The 19,239-nt window shown below is 39.7% G+C and overlaps 1 protein-coding gene across 2 annotated transcripts in view; it reads right to left on the bottom strand.

Annotated features, from left to right (window-relative positions):
- The window catches only part of CTSO (cathepsin O), a 35,605-nt gene extending 24,543 nt beyond the window's left edge, over positions 1 to 11,062 (bottom strand). Inside the window, exon 1 of one of the 2 annotated variants that reach the window (XM_077139699.1) lies at positions 10,656 to 11,062. In XM_077139699.1, coding sequence (XP_076995814.1) covers positions 10,656 to 10,781 — 126 coding nt within the window. In that variant the 5' untranslated portion in view covers positions 10,782 to 11,062. The remainder of the gene's footprint in view (positions 1 to 10,655) is intronic. The other variant, XM_077139700.1, reaches the window with a different exon arrangement.
- Between the last annotated feature and the right edge of the window lie 8,177 nt (positions 11,063 to 19,239).

Genomic DNA, 19,239 nt, shown 5'->3' with positions numbered 1-19,239 from the left:
GACATCTAACGTATGCCTGAGAAATCTGTACATTACTTCTCATTTTTCAAGAGCACAGTGGAAAGCAGGCACACACACACATTCACACACGTACACATACACACATCACTCATGCGCACATGTACAGACAAGGCTTGGTTTTTGTCTTTTGCTTTATTGTGTTTCACAGATATTGTGTATTTTTTTTTTTGCAAATTGAAGATTTGCGGCAACCCTGCTTTGAGCAAGTCTTCTGGTGCCATTTTACGAACAGCATGCGCTCACATTGGGTTTCTACGTGACATCTGAGTAATTCTCACAGTATTTCAAGTTTTTTCATTATTAATATATCTATTATGGTGATCTGTGAACAATGATCTTTTTTTTTTTTTTTTTTTTTTTTTTTTTTTTTTTAAAGGAAAGACAGAGAGAAGGAAGGAAGGATAGAAGGAAGGAAGGAAGGAAGAAAGGGAAACATTTTTTAAACATTTTCTTGTTTTATTGTATTCTGTTTCTCCGTTTTTTGTTACATGGGCTGGGGCCGGGAATCGAACCGAGGTCCTCCGGCATAGCAGGCAAGCACTTTGCCCGCTGAGCCACCGCGGCCCACCCTGAACAATGATCTTTGATGGTACTACAGCAGTTGTTTTGGGGAACCACAAACTACACCCATATGAGATGGCAAAGTTAATCGATAAATATGTGTGTTCTGCCTGATCCACAGGCTAATGCTTCCCCCTCTTTCTCCCTCTCCTTGGACTTCTCTATTCCCTGAGACAAATGATATAAGAATTAGACAATAGATAACGCTACAATATCTTTTAAGTGTTCAAATGAAAGGAGGCATCTCCAAAAGACTGTAACTGCCATAGATGGTGATACCTATGCTGGATCTGGGCAAAGTCAACGGAAAGCCTTCTGGAAAGAATTCACCAGTCTAGATGCCATGAAGAACATTCGTGATTCATGGGAGGAGGTAAAAACATCAACATTAACAGGAGTTTGGAAGAAGTTGATTCCAACCTTCGTGGATAACTTTGAGGGGTTCAAAACTTCAGGTGAAGAAGTTACTGCAGATGCAGGGGAAATAGCAAAAGAACTAAAGCTAGAAGCGGAATCTGAATATATGACTGAATTGCTACAGTTTCATGATAAAATTTGAATGGATGAGGAGTTGCTTCTTACAGAAGATAAAAGATAGTGGTTCCCTGAGATGGAAGCTACTCCTGGTGAAGATGCTGAGAACATTGTTGAATTGACTACAGATCATTTAGAATGTTACATAAACTGGGTTGATAAAGTAGCAACAGAATTGAAAGGATTGACTCCAATTGTGAAAGAAATTTTACTCTAGGTAAAATGATATCAAAATGCAACTACAGAGAGACCTATTGTGAAAGGAAGAGTTGATGGATGTACCAACTTCATTGTTGTCTTGTTTTAAGAAATTGCCTCGGCCACCCCACATGCCAGCAGCCACCATCCTGACCAGTCTGTAGCCATCAACATCCACCAGCAAAAGATTACAACTGGCTGAAGACTCAGATGATAGTTAGCATTTTGTCATTAAAGTATGTGCATTGTTCTTTTCAGAGATAATGATACTGCCCACTTAATAGACTACTGTAGAGTGTAAAGAAAATTTTTATTCGCACTGGGAGGCAAAAAATTGTTTAGCTCACTTTATTGTGATACTTGCTTTATTGCGGTGGGCTGGAACTAAACCTGCAATATCTGTGTGGTATGCCTGTATGAGGTATAAACCAATATTCTTCTGTGAGCTGTACAATTACACTAGGCCTTTGACCCAGAAAGTCTAAATTCTGGGAATTTATGCTAGCCCCACAAGCATGAGCAATGATAAAGTGGCAAGCATTCAGTGGGCATGTATGCATGGGTGGGTGTTCTAGTTTGCTAGCTGCTGGAATGCAATGTATCAGAAATGGAATGGCTTTTAAACAGGGGAATTTAATAAGTTGCTAGTTTATAGTTCTAAGTTGAAGAAAATGTCCCAATTACAAGAAGTCTATAGAAATGTCCAATCAAAGGCATCCAGGGAAAGATACCTTGGTTCAAGAAGGCCAATGAAGGCCAATGAAGTTCAGGATTTCTTTCTCAATTGGAAGGGCACATGGCGAACATAGCCATAGTTTCCCTCTCATCTGGAAAGGCACATGATGAACATGGTCAGGCTTCCTCTCTCATCTGGAAGGGCACATGGCAAACTCGGTGTCATCTGCTAGCTTCTTCTCCTGGCTTTCTGTTTTATGAGGCTCTCCGGGAGGCATTTTCCTTCTTCATCTCCAAAGGTCGCTGGCTGGTGGACTCTCTGCTTCTCGTGGCTATGTGGTTCTTCTCAGCTCTCTCTGAATCGCTTATTCTCCAAAATGTTTCCTCTTTTATTGGACTTCAGAAACTAATCAAGACCCACCCGAATGGGCGGAGACATGTCGTCACCTAATCCAGTTTAACAACCACTCTCAATTACATCACATGTCCGAGGAGATGATCTAATTACAGTTTCAAACATACAATGCTGAATAGGGATTAGAAGAAACCGCTGCCTTTACAAAATAGGATTAGGATTAAAACATGGCTTTTCTAGGGTACATAATCCTCTCAAACCAGCACACAACGTGTTTTTCTTAATTTTCCATGGTCTTGAAATTTCACTTTATATTCTAAATATTAATCATTTTGGTTCCAAAGTAGGAATAACAATGACTAAATATTGAAATTAATATATTATTTTATTGAAATATTAATGACCCTAATATTCAATGACGATTCCAATAACAGTTCCTTGATTTTGACATCTTCCTGGAGGCTTCTGAATGAGAAATATCTCTCTTACACATCTACACACACACACACTTAGGGATGGATTTATCTAGTTTCTTCTCAACTTGGCAGCATGCTGAAGTGTCTAACCACATAAACAGACATCTTTTGGCTATAAACTCAACTCTTTTTTTGAGCTTTACTTTTCTTCATTGACCAACCTAGCAGAATATGAGGATTAAATAAGGTACTGTTTGAAACATACAAAGGAGTGTCAGGAAGAATAAATGTTGAATTAAGGTACTTTATTTCCTGCTTTATCTTCCCTTTCAAACTCAAACATAGAAATTTTGGAGTACAGAAAATATCATTTGAAGACCATGCTTTCAGGTTCAACTGGGCTAATTAGAAGGAAATATTTCTGATAGAAATATTAAAAATGAGAACCAATTACTGAAAAGTAATATTATTATTATACCCAAGAATATTTATTCTACTTTATGTCAGAAGGGCACATATCTAGACCATCAGTGCTGGTCTGAAAAGGTTTAGGTACCCTAGAAAAGCCAGGTTTTAATCCTAATCAGTCTTGTGGGAGCAACCATTTCTTTTAATCCCTATCTAGTACTATAGGTTGGAAACTTGATTAGGTTATCTCCATGGAGAAGTGACTCAATCAGTTGTGGGTATTAAACTTGATTAAATGGAGATGTGTCTCTACCCATTCTACATGGGTCTCGATTGGCTTACTGGAATCCAATAAAAGAGGAAACATTTTTGAGAAAGCTGGAGATTCGGAGAGAGCAGAGGACAACAGAATGACGCAGAACCACAAAGCAGAGAGTTTACCAACTAGCGACTTTTGGAGATGAACAAGGAAAATGCCTCCCGGGGAGCGTCATGAAACAAGAGGCCTGGAGAGAAAGTTAGTAGATGCCGCCATGCTTGCCATGGGCCGTTCCAGCTGAGAGAGAAATGCTGAATGCCATTGGCCTTTTTGAACCAAGGTATCTTTCCCTGGATGTCTTAGATTGGACATTTCTATAGACTTGTTTTAACTGGGACATTTTCTAGGCCTTAGAATTGTAAACTAGCAACTCATTAAATTCCCCTCTTTAAAAGCCATTCTATTTCTGGTATATTGTCTTCTGGCAGCTAGCAAACTAGAACACCATCTATCAGTGTTTCCATCTCAGTGAAAATTTTAAAGTCCTGTATCCTTTTCTTGAGACTATCTGTTCTTTCAAGAAAATTTCCTGGTCTATCTTGATTCTTTGCTAAGGCACATTTCACAGAAGTATCACAAACTACAAATCTATGTTGAACTCCTCCTGCTCCTCAAAGGCTTAATTAAAATATGTTCCTAATATAGGGCAACTGAAGATATAATGATGATCAACTGTAGAGTAAGGATTCCTAAAGTCATATAAAATATTAACATGAAAAATCTGAACCTTAAGTCATTTATGAGGGAGAATATAAAAGCTTTTGAAGAATATACAGGAAACTTATTCTTAGGAGTTTTGAAAAGTGCAGAAGTTTGAAAGTTGACTGGATGATACATAAGAAATTTAGAGTTGATAATTTAGAGCAGGCTTTGAACAGATGCAGTAACAAATACCTTCACAATTTTTTTCATTTTGTTTTTAATTGAATGTGTTTAATTGAATGATTTATGATAGGAGATACCAGGTTCCTGCACAGAAGGGGACCCAGGACTTAAGAATTTGAGAATTATCCTATAAATATACAACTAGAGAAAATAGAGTTTTTGGACATTAATAGATATTGGGCTTTCTCAATTTTTATAATCAACATTATTCTTTGGACATCGACCCAAAGCAAACTTTACTGACATCTAATAGCCAAACTTCTAATAGCTGGAAGCCCTTTCACTTAAAGATTTTTGGTTTGTTTTGCATGCGTATGTGTTCCAAAATGACCTAAATGTAACATATTTCTAAGCAGTCTCTTCTGATTTTTAGTTTGTTGCTTTGTGGCCTTAGCTAGGATATTACATGAATATTCTGCAGTTCTCACCAACCCATAATCAGAAAGGAAGGTCAATGTTTGCTCAAATCAAGAAGCACAAAGGATTGTTTCAAACTAATAAAAGATAACTCTGTTATTAAGAAACCAGAACCAGTCTCATGGGAGATGAGAGAGGAATTTTAAAATTCTTCAGAATGAACATTTTTCCTTTAGGGTCAGGGAGCAGCTTCTCCCTTCTCAAGCATCTAAAATCCCAACTCTTAACTTTTCAATTACGGGTAACCGGAGTCTCAGAAGCACCCAATTTAGGGAATGATGAGAGGAGATGGCCATTTTCAAAAAGATCGAATAGTAGAACCATGGGAAATGGTGCATTTCTCAGCTATTTGCCATCCTTAACTCTAATCCTTGCAGGAGAAAAATAAGAGAAACCTTTCTCATAGGCTGCCACTAAATAAGATTAAAATAAATTAGACTTTTCCTTTTAGAATCTAATCAACCTTTGCTAGAGTAAGCAAATCCTCTGGAATCAAATTATTCTTTCAAGTCTCTAAAAATAAATTTCTCAGCCTTTGGGTACACAAATACATAAGGTTGAAGAGACCGTTGAATCAAAAGCAAGTATTTGTTCTAAGAGCTTTATATGAATTAACTTAACCTTTTATGAGGTAAGTGCTAAAGTTATCCCCATTTCAGATGAATAACAGGCAAGTTTTGCCTAAAATCACAGAGCTAGTGTATGTGGTAGAGGGCTCTGGCTATACAGCCCATAGGAAATCTGCAGAAGGAATATAAACTTCCAGGGACTTCATGTCCCTTTTATTAGCTAAGGAGGCAGTCAAAAATTTATGTATTTTCCCCACTGGTATCTAGGCTTTCTTTTATTAGTGGTGTTTTAGTTTGTACTTAGGAAGATATGCCATGGTTTATGTATTCCCTATGATGAATGCCATGCATTACTGGGAGAAGAATAAATTTTTTTATTGAAATTATTAGAAAAATCAAAATGTAGTTGGCATAACCAACTTTTTCTTTTTTGTACAGCCCTTTACTAAATTCACGGTTACTTAGGCATTTCTCCTAACAATCGTCATTTGCAAATCCTAAGGTTTGGTGTAAGATAAATCATAAATTTTACACAGGGATTTTAAATGTTCTCCTTGAGAGCATTTCGCTTCTGGAAGCTGAAATAAGTCCGGGAATAAGGAAAAATAAGTAAAATATGTGTATACAATGTGGCAGCTCGTTGAAAATTTCTCTCAAGATATGGGTTCTTAACTGAAAGCAATTTTGCACACACACTCCCCCCTTCCCGGAGCGACATTTAGCATTGCCTGGAGACATTTTTGATTGCCATCTGGGGGGAAGGGGTGCTACTGGTAGCTGGTTGGCAGAAGTCAGAATGCTACCAAGCACCTTACAACAAATACACAGGACAGCCTCAGGCCAGAAAGAATGACCTGTTCCAAAATTTCAATAGTGCTGCTGTTGAGAAGCCCTGTGTTAGAATAATGGAGACAATTTCACAAGATATTCTTTTATAAATGACTGTCTGCTAAACAGAGCATTGTAAGTATGGTAAACCAAATATGAAATACGCAGCATTTACTTTGTGTCTGTGCATGTGTGAGAGCTCAAAGAATAAACTTAAAAAGATTACCTTGTGAATCGGATGAGGAAATTGTAGGGTTTAGGCCATGGTGATCTTCCCTGTTCCCCCGACCTAACAGAAATCTATTAATCTATTTTTCTGGTGTACCAGTCTCTACATCCTTCTGTTTTGTTCACTGGAAAATGGATTACAGTGCAATAAATTTAAATATTACATAGTCACGTATTAAGCTATCATGTCTGAGAGGTCACTATATGTCTTATTCTTCACTCTATCACTCAGAAAATACAGAGCAGTTTCTTATACCTACTAAATGTTAAATAAATTATTGCATGAATGGATGGGCAGATGGACAAATGAATGAATGCATTCTGCTCCAAGATTTCAGGTTTGTTACATTTTTATTTAGGCAATGTATGCTTTAAGCTAGGTGTATGTAAGCAAACCAGTTTAAAAATAAAAATAATTTTGTCACAACCCAGCATTTGTCACGATGGCAGAAGTTCTTGAAATAAAGTTTCTGACATTTTTTTGCAAAATATAGGTATATTTATATACAAATGTTATTCTTAAGTGGGTATACACAACTTTAACCAGATCTATTTTGGGGTCAGTGGCCCTAAGAGGCATAATAAAATTGCATTGTGGTAAATAACGAGCATCAGTAAATATGAGCATATACTTAGGTTTTGGCATAAAGGAGAAATGACAGTATTCAAGAGTTAGGAGCTTTCTGAAGAGGCGGAAGTTTCTACAGGAGTGAAAGAACAGAGATAAATACTGATATCCTTTTCCTTTTCAGCGATCCTGTGAGGGATCCCATAAAAATACAATAACTGAAAAGTAATGTAATAGTAGTTTGTGGGAAAGAGGTTAAGGGCACCTAACTTCCATTTAAGGGAATATTCCTGGAGAATATTTTTTTTAATACCTAAATCAAGGATGACAAAAGCCTTGCACCATTCTCTAAACCCATGATCACAGAAGACATTACTAATCAATCAACATATTTTTCCAACTATATCTTCATTGTTTTCCCTGTACACTTCTTAACACCAGGTTTCAGGCAACCACTATTGATCCATCAGTGTACAGCATCCTATTTGCTATTCCTAGATAAAATAGATAACAAGAACCAACAAGGGTGGACAATGGCGGTTCAATGGCATAGTTCTTACCTGCCATGCCCGAGACCCAGGTTTGATTTCCCCGCCACCCCCCAAAAAAAAGAACCAACACGATCCAAGGACTGTAGCTCTTGGGTCCTCAGCTTTTGAGGGAAGCAGCCATCACGCAAACTGCTGCTTCTCCCAGGACTTGCCCAATCAGAGCCCTGTGCCTGGAACATTCTCTTATTTGGAAGCTGGGAATCAAGCCTATGGCTGGACTTAGGTTCTTCTTCCATAACAGAGTGATCTTGCCCTGTTCCGGGTACACATGTAAATGCTTACATGCATGTATCGTATGGTTCCCTGCCACCTCTTCCCCACCGCCCAGTACATTTGTACGTCGTGGGGAGGGAACAGGGTGTCTCCCAGTAACACAAGAGAGTTCAGAAGGACCTGATGAGAAAGCCCTACTGCTGAAGGTGACATTGATTCTGACAGCTGAATAGTTAGGAAAGACACTCAATATAATCCTTTAGCTGAATAATACAGTCTTCAGTAGCTAGAAAAATTTTTATTATGACCATTTCACTCAAGCAGCCTTGAGTTATTTCAAGCCTAAAAACCCTTGTGGAAAATCATTTGCTGTTAATTTAATCTCAAAAATTTACTCTCTGCTCCTTTTCTGTTAACAGTAATAAAACCCTCCCTTACTCTGTTGCAAGGATGAACCATGGGGGAATCTCAGCACCTTCTATCCCTTGAAGGACAAGATCAAAAGCCCAAACAGTCAACACCAAAAAGAAGGGCGAACAAGATAACAGGCCAGGCTGACCAAACAGCTTTTCTGCTTCTATTTGTTTTTTCTCTCTCTTTCTTTTTTCCTTCTGGATCCTGGCCATTTCTTTGAGGTTAGAAAAGCCCTAATCACCTTTCTCACTCTGAACTGGCCTTGGAAACCTTTCCTCCACTTTCTTGCATGTGCATCTGTAATAAAACTCACCTTCTCACCAAGACAAAGAGACTCGCTTCTGTCTGATGTGGGATAAGGCAAACCTAACTATTAAAGACCGTGTTTAATGGCTGTAACAGTCTTTTCTGTGTGAAGAAAGCCTTGTTCCAACCAGTGCTTGTGTGTGTTGTGTTTTCCTTGGCAACCATGATGCTGTGGTGCCATGAAGCAGGCAAAATGACCCAGACCAGCACACTTCTGCCCGGGTGGTGCCCAAAACCTTGGGTGGGCATCAATATTTGCCTGCTTTTCAGGCAACTGTCTATAGGTTCTTGCTAGCACAGCGTACCACAGTGTGCTTTACGACAATATTTCAATTTTTGAAACTACATTTTATTTTTATCTTTACCATCACTACGGCACAAGATAATTTTCTGGATTCTGTATATAATTATCTGAGAAATAAATAGTGGGGAGTCTCAAATCAGTCCATTCAGTTTGATATAATTTTATAGAGATTAAGTTTTCTAAAGTTATGCTGATTTTTGGTTGCCACATATTTTAATCCATCCTGCAAGGCCAGAGGTATTTTTCTGAATGCTCACAGGTATCAATGAAGCCAGACCCTTTCTACTGCTTCCTCCATCCAGCACTCTGACCCAGGTCTAAACAGCCATCCAGATTCAAACCCTAAAGTGTTCAGTTTTCTACAGCTGCTTTTTGCAGCCTAAATCCCCCTCATGAAGTAAGTACTCCGAGCTGCAATTGCTTTGAAAATATTTTCACCCTTTCTCAACCCAAGGTTTAAAAATGGACTAAGACTCTTCATAAACCTGCTCGCCTCTAATTCCAACTTTCCATCTCCCAGCCTAAAATCCATCTAATTCTCCTGAGAATAGTTGCACTTTTCTAGACATTCATCTCCTGGGTATGGACTCTTCACAGCACCAGTATGAGTAAGTATACATATAATAAACACATATATTTTATTCTGGCCTCCTTAAGCCACCAGTCCTCAGGTGTAATTTTTTGAGGAGCACAGCAACACATTTATTGATTGAGCTATTTAGCAAAGGACTACATGCATTAGTACAGATGAGACTGACTATTTTCTCCTTAAGGGGTTTAGTTCATGAGGATGTGCAACCAAGCTTAGGACAGGGGTAGAACACCAGACACAAGCTTTGTCTCAAGTGAGCGTAAGAACGCATCTGGTTTTGAAAACTCGAACTGAGCTCCAAGCGTAAAACATTGGAGATGTATGTACAAATCTTGGTTTGGACAAAAAATAATAGTGCGGAGAAACAGCCAAGGCTGGGAACTTCTGAAGCACTTGGAGCCTTTCAGGGAAAAGAGGTGGAGTAAAGAGCACGAAATGCCAAGAAAATATCAGAAAAACAATAAAAACAATTCCAAGAAGCAATACTGTTAAATTCATACTTATTTTTAAGAATGTTTTCCTTTATATTAAATAAAGTCATGATGAAATATTTCATGTTATTTTTTCTTAAAGTGTTAAATAGAATCAAATGTATTGAACCCAGAGAGGTCAATTCTGTATCTCTATCCCTTGCAGTTTTCTGAATTTCAGGAAAAACCTGAAACTGGCATTCTGTGCGTTCAGAGTTTTACTGCTGGATTGCCAGGGTAAAATCTAAGTATGATGACGGCGCTTTTACCAAATACTCTCAACAGAAAATCAGATGTTTCCCTTTTCCCTAAGTCAAGCTCCACCAAATCAGGGACAACTTAACAATCAGATGCTCCGAGATCTGCTCCACTCTCTGTGGAGAAACCCCCGACCACAGAAAGGGTTCACAGCGCCGCCGTCCGGTGGAAAAAGGAAAAGCTCCTTCCTCCAGCAGGGAGCACCGCCCTCCTTCGGGTTCTAGGAAATGGGAACTGGAACAGCCTCTGGAAAGCGAAGAGTCAAAGAGATTGCAAAAGGGGGGTGGGGGGGTGGGGGTGTTTCTTCCAAACAGGTGCACTTCGGACGCACCCCCTAAAAACCGCTCGGGACCCACGCTGCAAACCAGGCCGGGAAAATGCAAGCTAGCAGGTCGCGAAAGGCGGGGGGCAAAGGGGGGAACCCAGCTGGGACACCGCACCCCAGCCGGGAGGGTCCGTCCCGGGGGTGGGGGTGGGGGTGGGGCCTCTCTTCCCCGGCCCACCCGTGGGGCAGGATGCGGGAGGAGGGAAGGACCGGGGCGGGCGGGAGGCGCGCGCTGCGTACCCGGAAGGCGGCCGCCTCTCGCTCGGGGTTCGCGGGCCCGGGCCGGGGCCAGGTGGGGTCGGGGCCGCCGCAGAAGCCGCAGCCGCCGCAGAGCAGCCAGAGCCACGGCAGGGCGCTCAGCTGCATCCCTCGGCCGCCGGCGCCCGCCCGTTCTCTCCCGCGATTCCCGGGGCTCCTCCCCGCGCCCGCGGCCCGGAGGGCGGGAGGCCTGGACTGGAGACTCGGCCTCTGGGGAAGATCCCCGCGGCCTCAGGAAACTGCTGGGTCTTCGCCGCCTTTTCTCCAAGCAGCGGGCGCGTGGCCGTGTGCTCGCGGCTCAGAGCCCAGAGTCCTCACGCAGGAACGCGAAGATGCAAACTGGTGTGTGACAGAGCGCTGCCTCTTGTTATGTAATGAAGGAAGTAGAGTATCTGGCTCTTTCTTTAGGCCTGGGCTTCCTGGTTAAGTCCTTTCTTTTTCTCCCCCCACCCCCACCCTTTTTTTTAACCTCAAGAGGAAAGATTCACATAATAGTTGAATTTAACTTGACCTTAATCCTGTTCTTTCTGGAATGCTCTAGAGCATTCAGGACTTAGTGCCAAAGCCGTGCAGATTTACACAGGGACATTTTTATTTTTTTATTAATTTTTAAATGTTTTTTTAAATACCAAAAAAACCCACCAAACAAATGCAAACATTCGTAACTTTTGATCATTCTGTTCTACGTATAGAATCAGTAATTTCGCAATGTCTTCACACAGTTGCATATTCATCATCATGATCATTTCTTGGAACATTTGCATCTATTCAGAAAAGGAAATAAAAAGAAAGCAGAAAAAAATTCATGCATACCATACGCCCCGCCCCTCCCCCTCACCGATCACCAGCATTTTTCTCTTAATTTGTTTTAACATTTGTTCCCCCTATTATTCATCTTTACTCCATTTGTTTTACTCATCTGTCCACAAGGTAGATAAAAGGAGCATCAGACAGAAGGTTTTCACAATCACACAGTCACACTGTGAAAGCTATATCATTATACAATCATCTTCAAGAAACATGGCTACTGGAACACAGCTACACATTTTCAGGCAGTTCCCTCTACCCTCTCCACTACATCTTGACTAACAAAGTGATATCTAATTAATGTGTAAGAATGACCTACAAGATTAACTCTCCACTCTGTTTGGAATTTCTCAGCCATTGATACTTTATTTGTCTCATTTCACTCTTCCCCCTTTTGATTGAGAAGGTTTTCTCAACCCCTTGATGCTGAGTCCCAGCTCATTCTAGGATTTCTGTCCCACTTTGCCAGAAGGTCTACACCCCTGGGAGTCGTGTCCCACATAGACAGGGGAAGGGTGGTGAGTTTGCTTGTGGTGTTGGCTGGAGAGAGAGGCTACATCTGAGCAACAAAAAAGGTTCTCTTGGGGATGACTCTTAGGCCTAATTTTATCCTTTGTGGAGTTAAGTTTCTTATGAACAAACCCCAAGATTGGAGGCTCAGCCTATCGCTTTGTTTGTCTGCATTGCTTGTGAGAATGTCAAGAATTCAACTTGGGGAAGTTGAATTTTCCCCCTTTCTCACCATTTCCTGAAGGGGACTTTGCAAATACTTTTTTATTCACTGTTCAAATCACTCGAGGATTTATCAGGACATCACTCTGGACAAACCAACAAAATCTCATGTCCTACTCGAGGTTCCATGTACTTATGTTGTTCAATTAAGCTGTCTACATAAGTTATATTAGTAATGGCACTAGTCAAAATATAAGTTTTGTACACAGGGACATTCTTGCAGCAAATGTTTATAAGTAGAAAATGATAATTTATAGCTGTGAAAATACTACATAGTTTCTTGATTTATCATACTATGCTCGATTCAAAGCCTCTCTAAGTCTCTTTCTCCAGTTGTAAAGAAAGAGATAGCACCTACTTCTTAAGATGGTGGTGAAATTTAAATAAAGTAGCCCATGTAAAACGTTAAGATGCCTGCTCCATGGTGAGTGTTCAAGTTAGTGTTAGCTACTTGATTTTTAATTTTTTTCAATTTTAAAAATTGAGGTGAAATTTATATGATACACAAATAATCATTTCAAAGTGCACAAGTTGTTGGCATTTAGTGCATTCGAAATGTTGTGCAACTATCAACCTGCTCTAATTTCAAAATTTCTCATCACCTGGTAAGAATACCCCATATCCATTAAGTAATGACTCCACTTGTCCCCAACCCCCTAGTAATCGCCAATCTATTTTCTGTTTCCTTGGACTTGTCTATTCTGGGTATTTCGTATAAAATAAATCATACAATATGTGACCTTTTGTATCTGGGTTCTTTCACTTAGCATAATGTTTTCAGGTTCATCTGAGTTGTAGAATGTATCACGTTGCTTTCCTTTTTTTTTTTTTTTGACTGTGTAATATTCCATTCCGCATGCCACAAATCATTTATCCAGGCATCCGTTAATGGACAGTTGGGTTGTTTCTACCTTTTGACCATTATTAATAAAAGTTGCTATGAACATACAGGTGCATGTTTCAGATTTGACATATGTCATCATATTCCTTGGGTATATGCCTTAGAAGTGGAAATGCTAGCCCATGATATTTATTTAATTTGTAAAGTAGCTTTTTTCTTCACTTTATTATCATTGCACTACTTTCCACCTGCTCAGCTTAGTTCATAATAACCCATTCCTCATCCTTCTTTCTCCTTGTTTTTCTCTTTTCAAACCATTTGACTTCATATTAATCCAATCTCACAGGAAGGGCAGTAGGAACAAAAGTAATGTTCAAATCGCTTTTCTCAATCTGGCAGCATCTCAGGTTAAGGATTTGCTGGGAGACTTTCTTTTAAGAAGCCTGGATAACTTCAAATGTCCAATAACAAGGGTACCCTGGAGGTAATGCCCACAAGGAGCTGACATTCCATTAAAGAGACATGAACAAAAAATTTTCAGCTGAGGTTTGCTTTCAGATAATAACTATTGTTTACCGACAACCGACTGAATCAGAAACTTTAAAATACAAGCAGTCATCATTATCCCAAGATAACTGATGCTGCAGAAAAGCTATTTGAGCTAAATTTACTTTGCACAGATCAACAAATGTTTATTGAGTGCCTATTAAGCACCAGGCATAGTTCTATGCAATGGGGGTGTATCAGTATATTAGTGACTAAAGAGACAAAAATCTCTGCCTTTATGGAGCGTGCATACTAATGAGGAGAAATATACAATAAAATTATGCATATATACAACCTAAAATTCTCCTTTTAATCAATTCAAATATGTAATTCAGTGCTGCTAATTACATTCATAATGTTGTGCTACATCACCACCATCCATTACATTCACCAATTATAACAAATGTGCCACACCAGTGCAAACTATTAATAAAAGGGTGGTATAAGGGAAACTTGTGTTTGGTGCATGGTTTTTCTGCAAACCCACAACTTCTCTAATTAAAAAAATATACAAAAATCCCCCCTCCCAATACACATATACATATTTATATATGATATAAGGTGATAAGTGTTGCGGAAAAAATAAAACCAGATACAGATAATCAGGGGTGTGGTAGGGTGGGGTTGTAATTTTAAGTAGGACCTTTGAGATAGGCTTCATTTGGAAGGAAACATTTGAGCAAAGACTTGAAGGAAGCCAGCAAGTGAGCCCTGTGGCTATCCAGATATCTTGGAAGAACAACTAAAGAGGAATAGCCAGTGCAAAGGCCCTGGGGTGGAAGTACGCCTAGTATGTTTCAGAGATGTCAAGAAGTCTGTGTGGATAGAGTAGAGAGAGCAAAAAGTAAAGTTGAAGATGAGATAAGTAAGAAGCACACTGTGCAGGTCTTTGTAGGTCAGTTAAAAAGGACATCAAAATTACTGCATCTAATAAATAGTAAAGCAAACAAACAAAAAAGAGGTTTGAAATCCTTTGTCTGGAAAAATGAAGGTTGCAGACATCTTAATTCTTAGAATAAACAATTATAAATTGCATCTATATGAGGTGTTTTAGTTTGTTAAAGCTGCCAAAATGTCATACACCAGAAATAGATTGGTTTTTACAATGGGGATTTATTAACTTGCAATTTACAGCCCGTAGGCTGTAAAAATGTCCCCAATAAGAATCAACAAAATGATACCTAGACTCTGAAGACAGGCTGTTGGCTACCAGGACACCCCTGTCACATGGGAAGGCACATGATTGGCATCTGCAGCTCCTTTGCTCCCTGTTCATTGCTTTCAGTTTCTGATTCAAGTGGCTTCCTCTGTAGCTTCCCTAAGGCTTTTCTCTTAAAGTATCTCCGGGCTCTCTGTCCTTTATCCTCTCATAAAGGACTCCAGTAGAAGGTTAAGACGCCCCTTGATTGGGCCGAATCATGTCTCAGTTGAAATGACCTAACCAAAAGGTCCCAGCCTCAGTATCTCCATACCCACAGGAATGATTTAAAGAACATGACCTTTTCCAGGGCATATAGCAGCTTCAAACCAGCATGTAAGGGATGTAATGTTTGCATCAAATTTCCAAAATAGCACCTGGGGTTTCTTTCACCCCTCCATCAGTCATCTATTGCTGCATAACAAATAACCCCCGCATTTAGCAGCTTACAAATGCAAACGTGTATTATCTCACAATTTCTGTGGGTCAGGGGTCTAGGGGCTGGGTAGGTCTAGCTCAGTCTCTCATGGGTCTGCAGATGGCACTAGCTACAGTCACTAACGATTTCACAAAGCTGGAGGATTCTCTTCCAGTTTCACTAGCGGCTGCTGGAAAAAGTTTTCAGGTCTCTGGCTTTCTCGACAAAGGCCTCAGCTACTCAGCACCTGGGCCTCTTCAGAGTGCTACTTTTGACATAGCAGCTGTCCCCTTCCAGAGTGAGCATTTGGAGAGGAGAAGAGAGAACCGGCAAGGGAATGACTAAAACGGTAGCAGCAGTGTCCATTATGATCTAGCTTCAAAAGTGGCATTCCATCACCGCTGGTATTGGTGCTAACTCTGGAATGGTGTGGGGGCGGGCATTACACGACAGTGTGGCTGTCAGGGGTGGGGATTATAGGACAGCATCTCGGAGGCCACGGCCATCTCCTTCTAGTTGACCTAGCAGCCTTGTAACAAAGCTGATCATTTCTGTGACCAACAGTTCATCTAGTTTCACAACTGTCTCTCAGATTTGGGGGCATTAAAATCCTTATTTGCTGTTGCATCTATCCTGTCTGGGTTTTCTGCTGTTTTCAGTTTCATCTTTAAATGGCTTCATTATATAGTTATTCTATTTGTTGGCTTTTGGTTTCTAAAAAGCACTCATGGCAGTTATTAACTTTAATCCTCAGAACAAATTCTTGAAATGGATGTGTTATCATTTGCGTTTAAACCTGGGGACTCCGAGGCACAGTTACATGCTTGCTTCAGATGATGCATTTAGTAACTGGTGAATCCAGGATTTGAATCCATGGAATCTGGCGTTTAGTTTCTACTGCTACGTTGCTTCTGCGGTTCTCCATTGTCTCTTTAATATACTTCATGAAATCCTGCACCTTCTGGAGATATGTAATAGTACTTTGTTATCAGGGCACACTATAACTGCATAAGGTATTATAAGCTTGAGATGATCAGCAAAGATTGTTAAATAATTTGGAATATCAGTGGAGAAAGATTCTAATATTAAGCTGGGAAAAAATGTTTGAGCACATCCTGATTTTATAAGACATTAATTCTGCAGTGACATTTTCAGGAGATGAGGAATTTTCTGTCCGGGCGCTCTCTGGTGTCTGCACACTTTCAGATAATGAACAGGCAGATAAGAAGGAACATCATCCATTATCTCCAGTCCTTACAACAACTCCGCAAGGTGGGCAGTATTATTCCCACTTTACACAAGAGCAAACCGATATGTATAGCGAATAAGGAACGTACTCAAGATCCTAAGTAGTAAATGGTCCTGGTGAGACATAAATTGGGCTGCCAGCCTTCAGGGGCCACCACACAGGGCTGCTTTCAGCTCCTCCAAGGTACATCTCATCATTGTTTCTTCTTTTTATTTTGTGTACATTTTTCTCCATTAATCATACACTCTGTTGTGTACTGTGAGCTTTCTATATTCTAATACGACTTGCAGAAAAGCATGGCATCCAGTAATGCACTTAAAGCATTGTCTTCCCTTTGAGTGGTAGGTTACTATTCCTTTTTAATTTTTTCTTCCTATGTTAGAGGAGGGAGCATTATTCCTCCAAGCCGTTATTTGACGAGTTTCTGGATGGAAGGGTTTAATTATCCTTAGTCTTGTATTTTGCAGCTGAAAAGTTTACTAATACTACGGAGTTCTCTTCTTTTTGTTGTTGCTGTTACTGGGTTCACACGTTCACTGCAGTTGCCTTAACCTCTTGCATTGATTTACATTCCCCAGAGATTATATAAGCCCCAAGTGTGAGAAAATATGTTATGCGAATTTCTAGGTAAGTGTCTTTGAAATGTCCTTCCTGGCCAAAAGAGAAGAAATGCTGTGTGAACCTGAAACTGCTAATGGGCAGGATTTGTCAGCTTTATAAGTGGCTTGTTCCAGTTTCCAGGCTGTAGGGGAAAGGGGCTGGGGTGGGGTGTGGGGGTGGCAGCCAATTTGTGGTACAACAAAAGAAAGCGTGGTCACCCCACAGACCAACTTCTAAGGAGGAAAGACAATACTGTAATGAAAAGCCACAACGTGTACCTTCTTTCTCCTTACATTTAATGCAACAAAAGGCCCCGAGAAACACCTGAGACCCTGTGTGGTTTCCATGGAAACCTCAATCCCTTTCTAAACAGGTGGCATTTGAATCAATGTGAACAGAGGACATTTTAACTCAGCTACATTACCTGCACTGTGGAGAAGCGGCTGATGGCTTTATCTTAGGATCATTATCAACTGCTCCTCTCAGCAAAATAGTGTCAATTCTCTCCTCATCGACTTAAACTGTTGCATAAAGACTTGAGAAAATTCTGACATCACTAGGTAAAACTGATACATTTTGCAAGACAGTATTTTGCCAGAGCATAACATGACTTTCTCCCTCAGGCAATAATTTTAAATGGCAGAAATTTAGTCATTTCCATGACCTAAGAAAATGGTTCTCCTAGATTTTATTCTTGGTATGTCATTAACCCTACCATCCATTCTGCTCTAATAGCTCTCCATTCCTGTTCACTTCAATGGAGCCAGCAGGAATTACAAACCTTCTGACATCCATTTGCTTATGCAACAATCACATTATCTCAAAGATAAGTTAAGAAAAAGGGAGATGTACCAAGAAGGAAAAGCCTATTTAAAAAAGAAGTTTTTAGGTGGAATATGTATAAATGAGGGTGACTCATTATAATCCTAAATCCAGTCTTACACTTAATAATTATAGAAAACCCAGTGGTACGCGGAAAGGAGAGCCATTTGCAGCCAAATCAAGGTAGCTGCGGAAAGAATGATTTTGTTGTATTGCTTTGAAGGCGACAGTGGTTAAATGATTTTTATTAGATTACGTTTCGAATACTCTTTTTTTTGTGCGCACCACAAAGACTCGGAAATATCCATGGGCTAAGATGCTGGGTAATGTCAAAATGGAGATGATATAATATAGCGGATAAACCACAGCCATAGCTTTGGATAAACAAGAGTTCTTATTCTGGTTTGCTTATTGGCTGTGTCACATTAGGAAACTTATTTATCCTTCTTGAGCCTCAAATTAATTATATGAAACTTGAAGTAATAATTTCAAGTTCTGATATTGCTATTAGAAATTAGAGATAATGCATAGACATAAAGAGTGCTGAGATTCTAGAAGTTGATTAATAACAGTATCTATAATTATTCTGCTTTATAGTTTCCTGTGGACTGAGATTTAGCACCAACATCTGTAGACTTTACTTTTCTCCTTATTAAATTCCTTGGACGAGAATAAGTTCATATTTGACAATTGTAGTACTTCCTTGTCTTTTTTACTTCCTAATGATCTTCTTTCCTAAAGTAAACATTGCATCGGTAAGGGAAATAAAGTGATTTTCTAATGATTCTAACATGTATAAGTTTTATAAATACCGTAATTCCTCACTAACCATAGCCTCCATTTAGATTCTCTTTGACCCCGCAAACTCAGAAAATCATATAATTTTTTTTTATAGTTACTGATGTTTAAGGAAATGGAGTGCTAGAATTTGGAATGGAAAGTAGAGATAATATGGATGAGAGAGCTGGAAGCATGATTTCTCAATTTGGTGAGAATGCTAAGTGAAGTAGAATGGCGTCTTATCTGGGCTTGCATAGTGCAGGGAAAGTGGCCAAAGATGGATGTGGCATTAAGTTATTATGGGCATTAACCTAAAGTCTCATGGAGGTGATTGGGAAACAGAAATATTAGAGGGTTGGGAAACAGGTAAGTTAAATGAATCTTACTCAATGCAAATCCTCCTACCAGGTGGCTTTTTGAAACAAGTCATAGAGTGACTGTGAGATTATTAAGCAATGTGGGACAAGAGAAGAAAGTGGATTAGAACCCAGGAGTTTTTAGAATCATTAGAATAATGGGATGTGGGCACTAGAAGAGCCAATGGAAATCCCATAGTCTAATCTGTTTAATTTG

This window comes from Tamandua tetradactyla, chromosome 22 (assembly GCF_023851605.1).
Source record: "Tamandua tetradactyla isolate mTamTet1 chromosome 22, mTamTet1.pri, whole genome shotgun sequence".
NCBI lineage: Eukaryota > Metazoa > Chordata > Mammalia > Pilosa > Myrmecophagidae > Tamandua > Tamandua tetradactyla.
The sequence above is the reverse complement of the archived record's forward strand: the minus strand, read 5'-3'. Positions and strand labels throughout refer to the sequence as shown.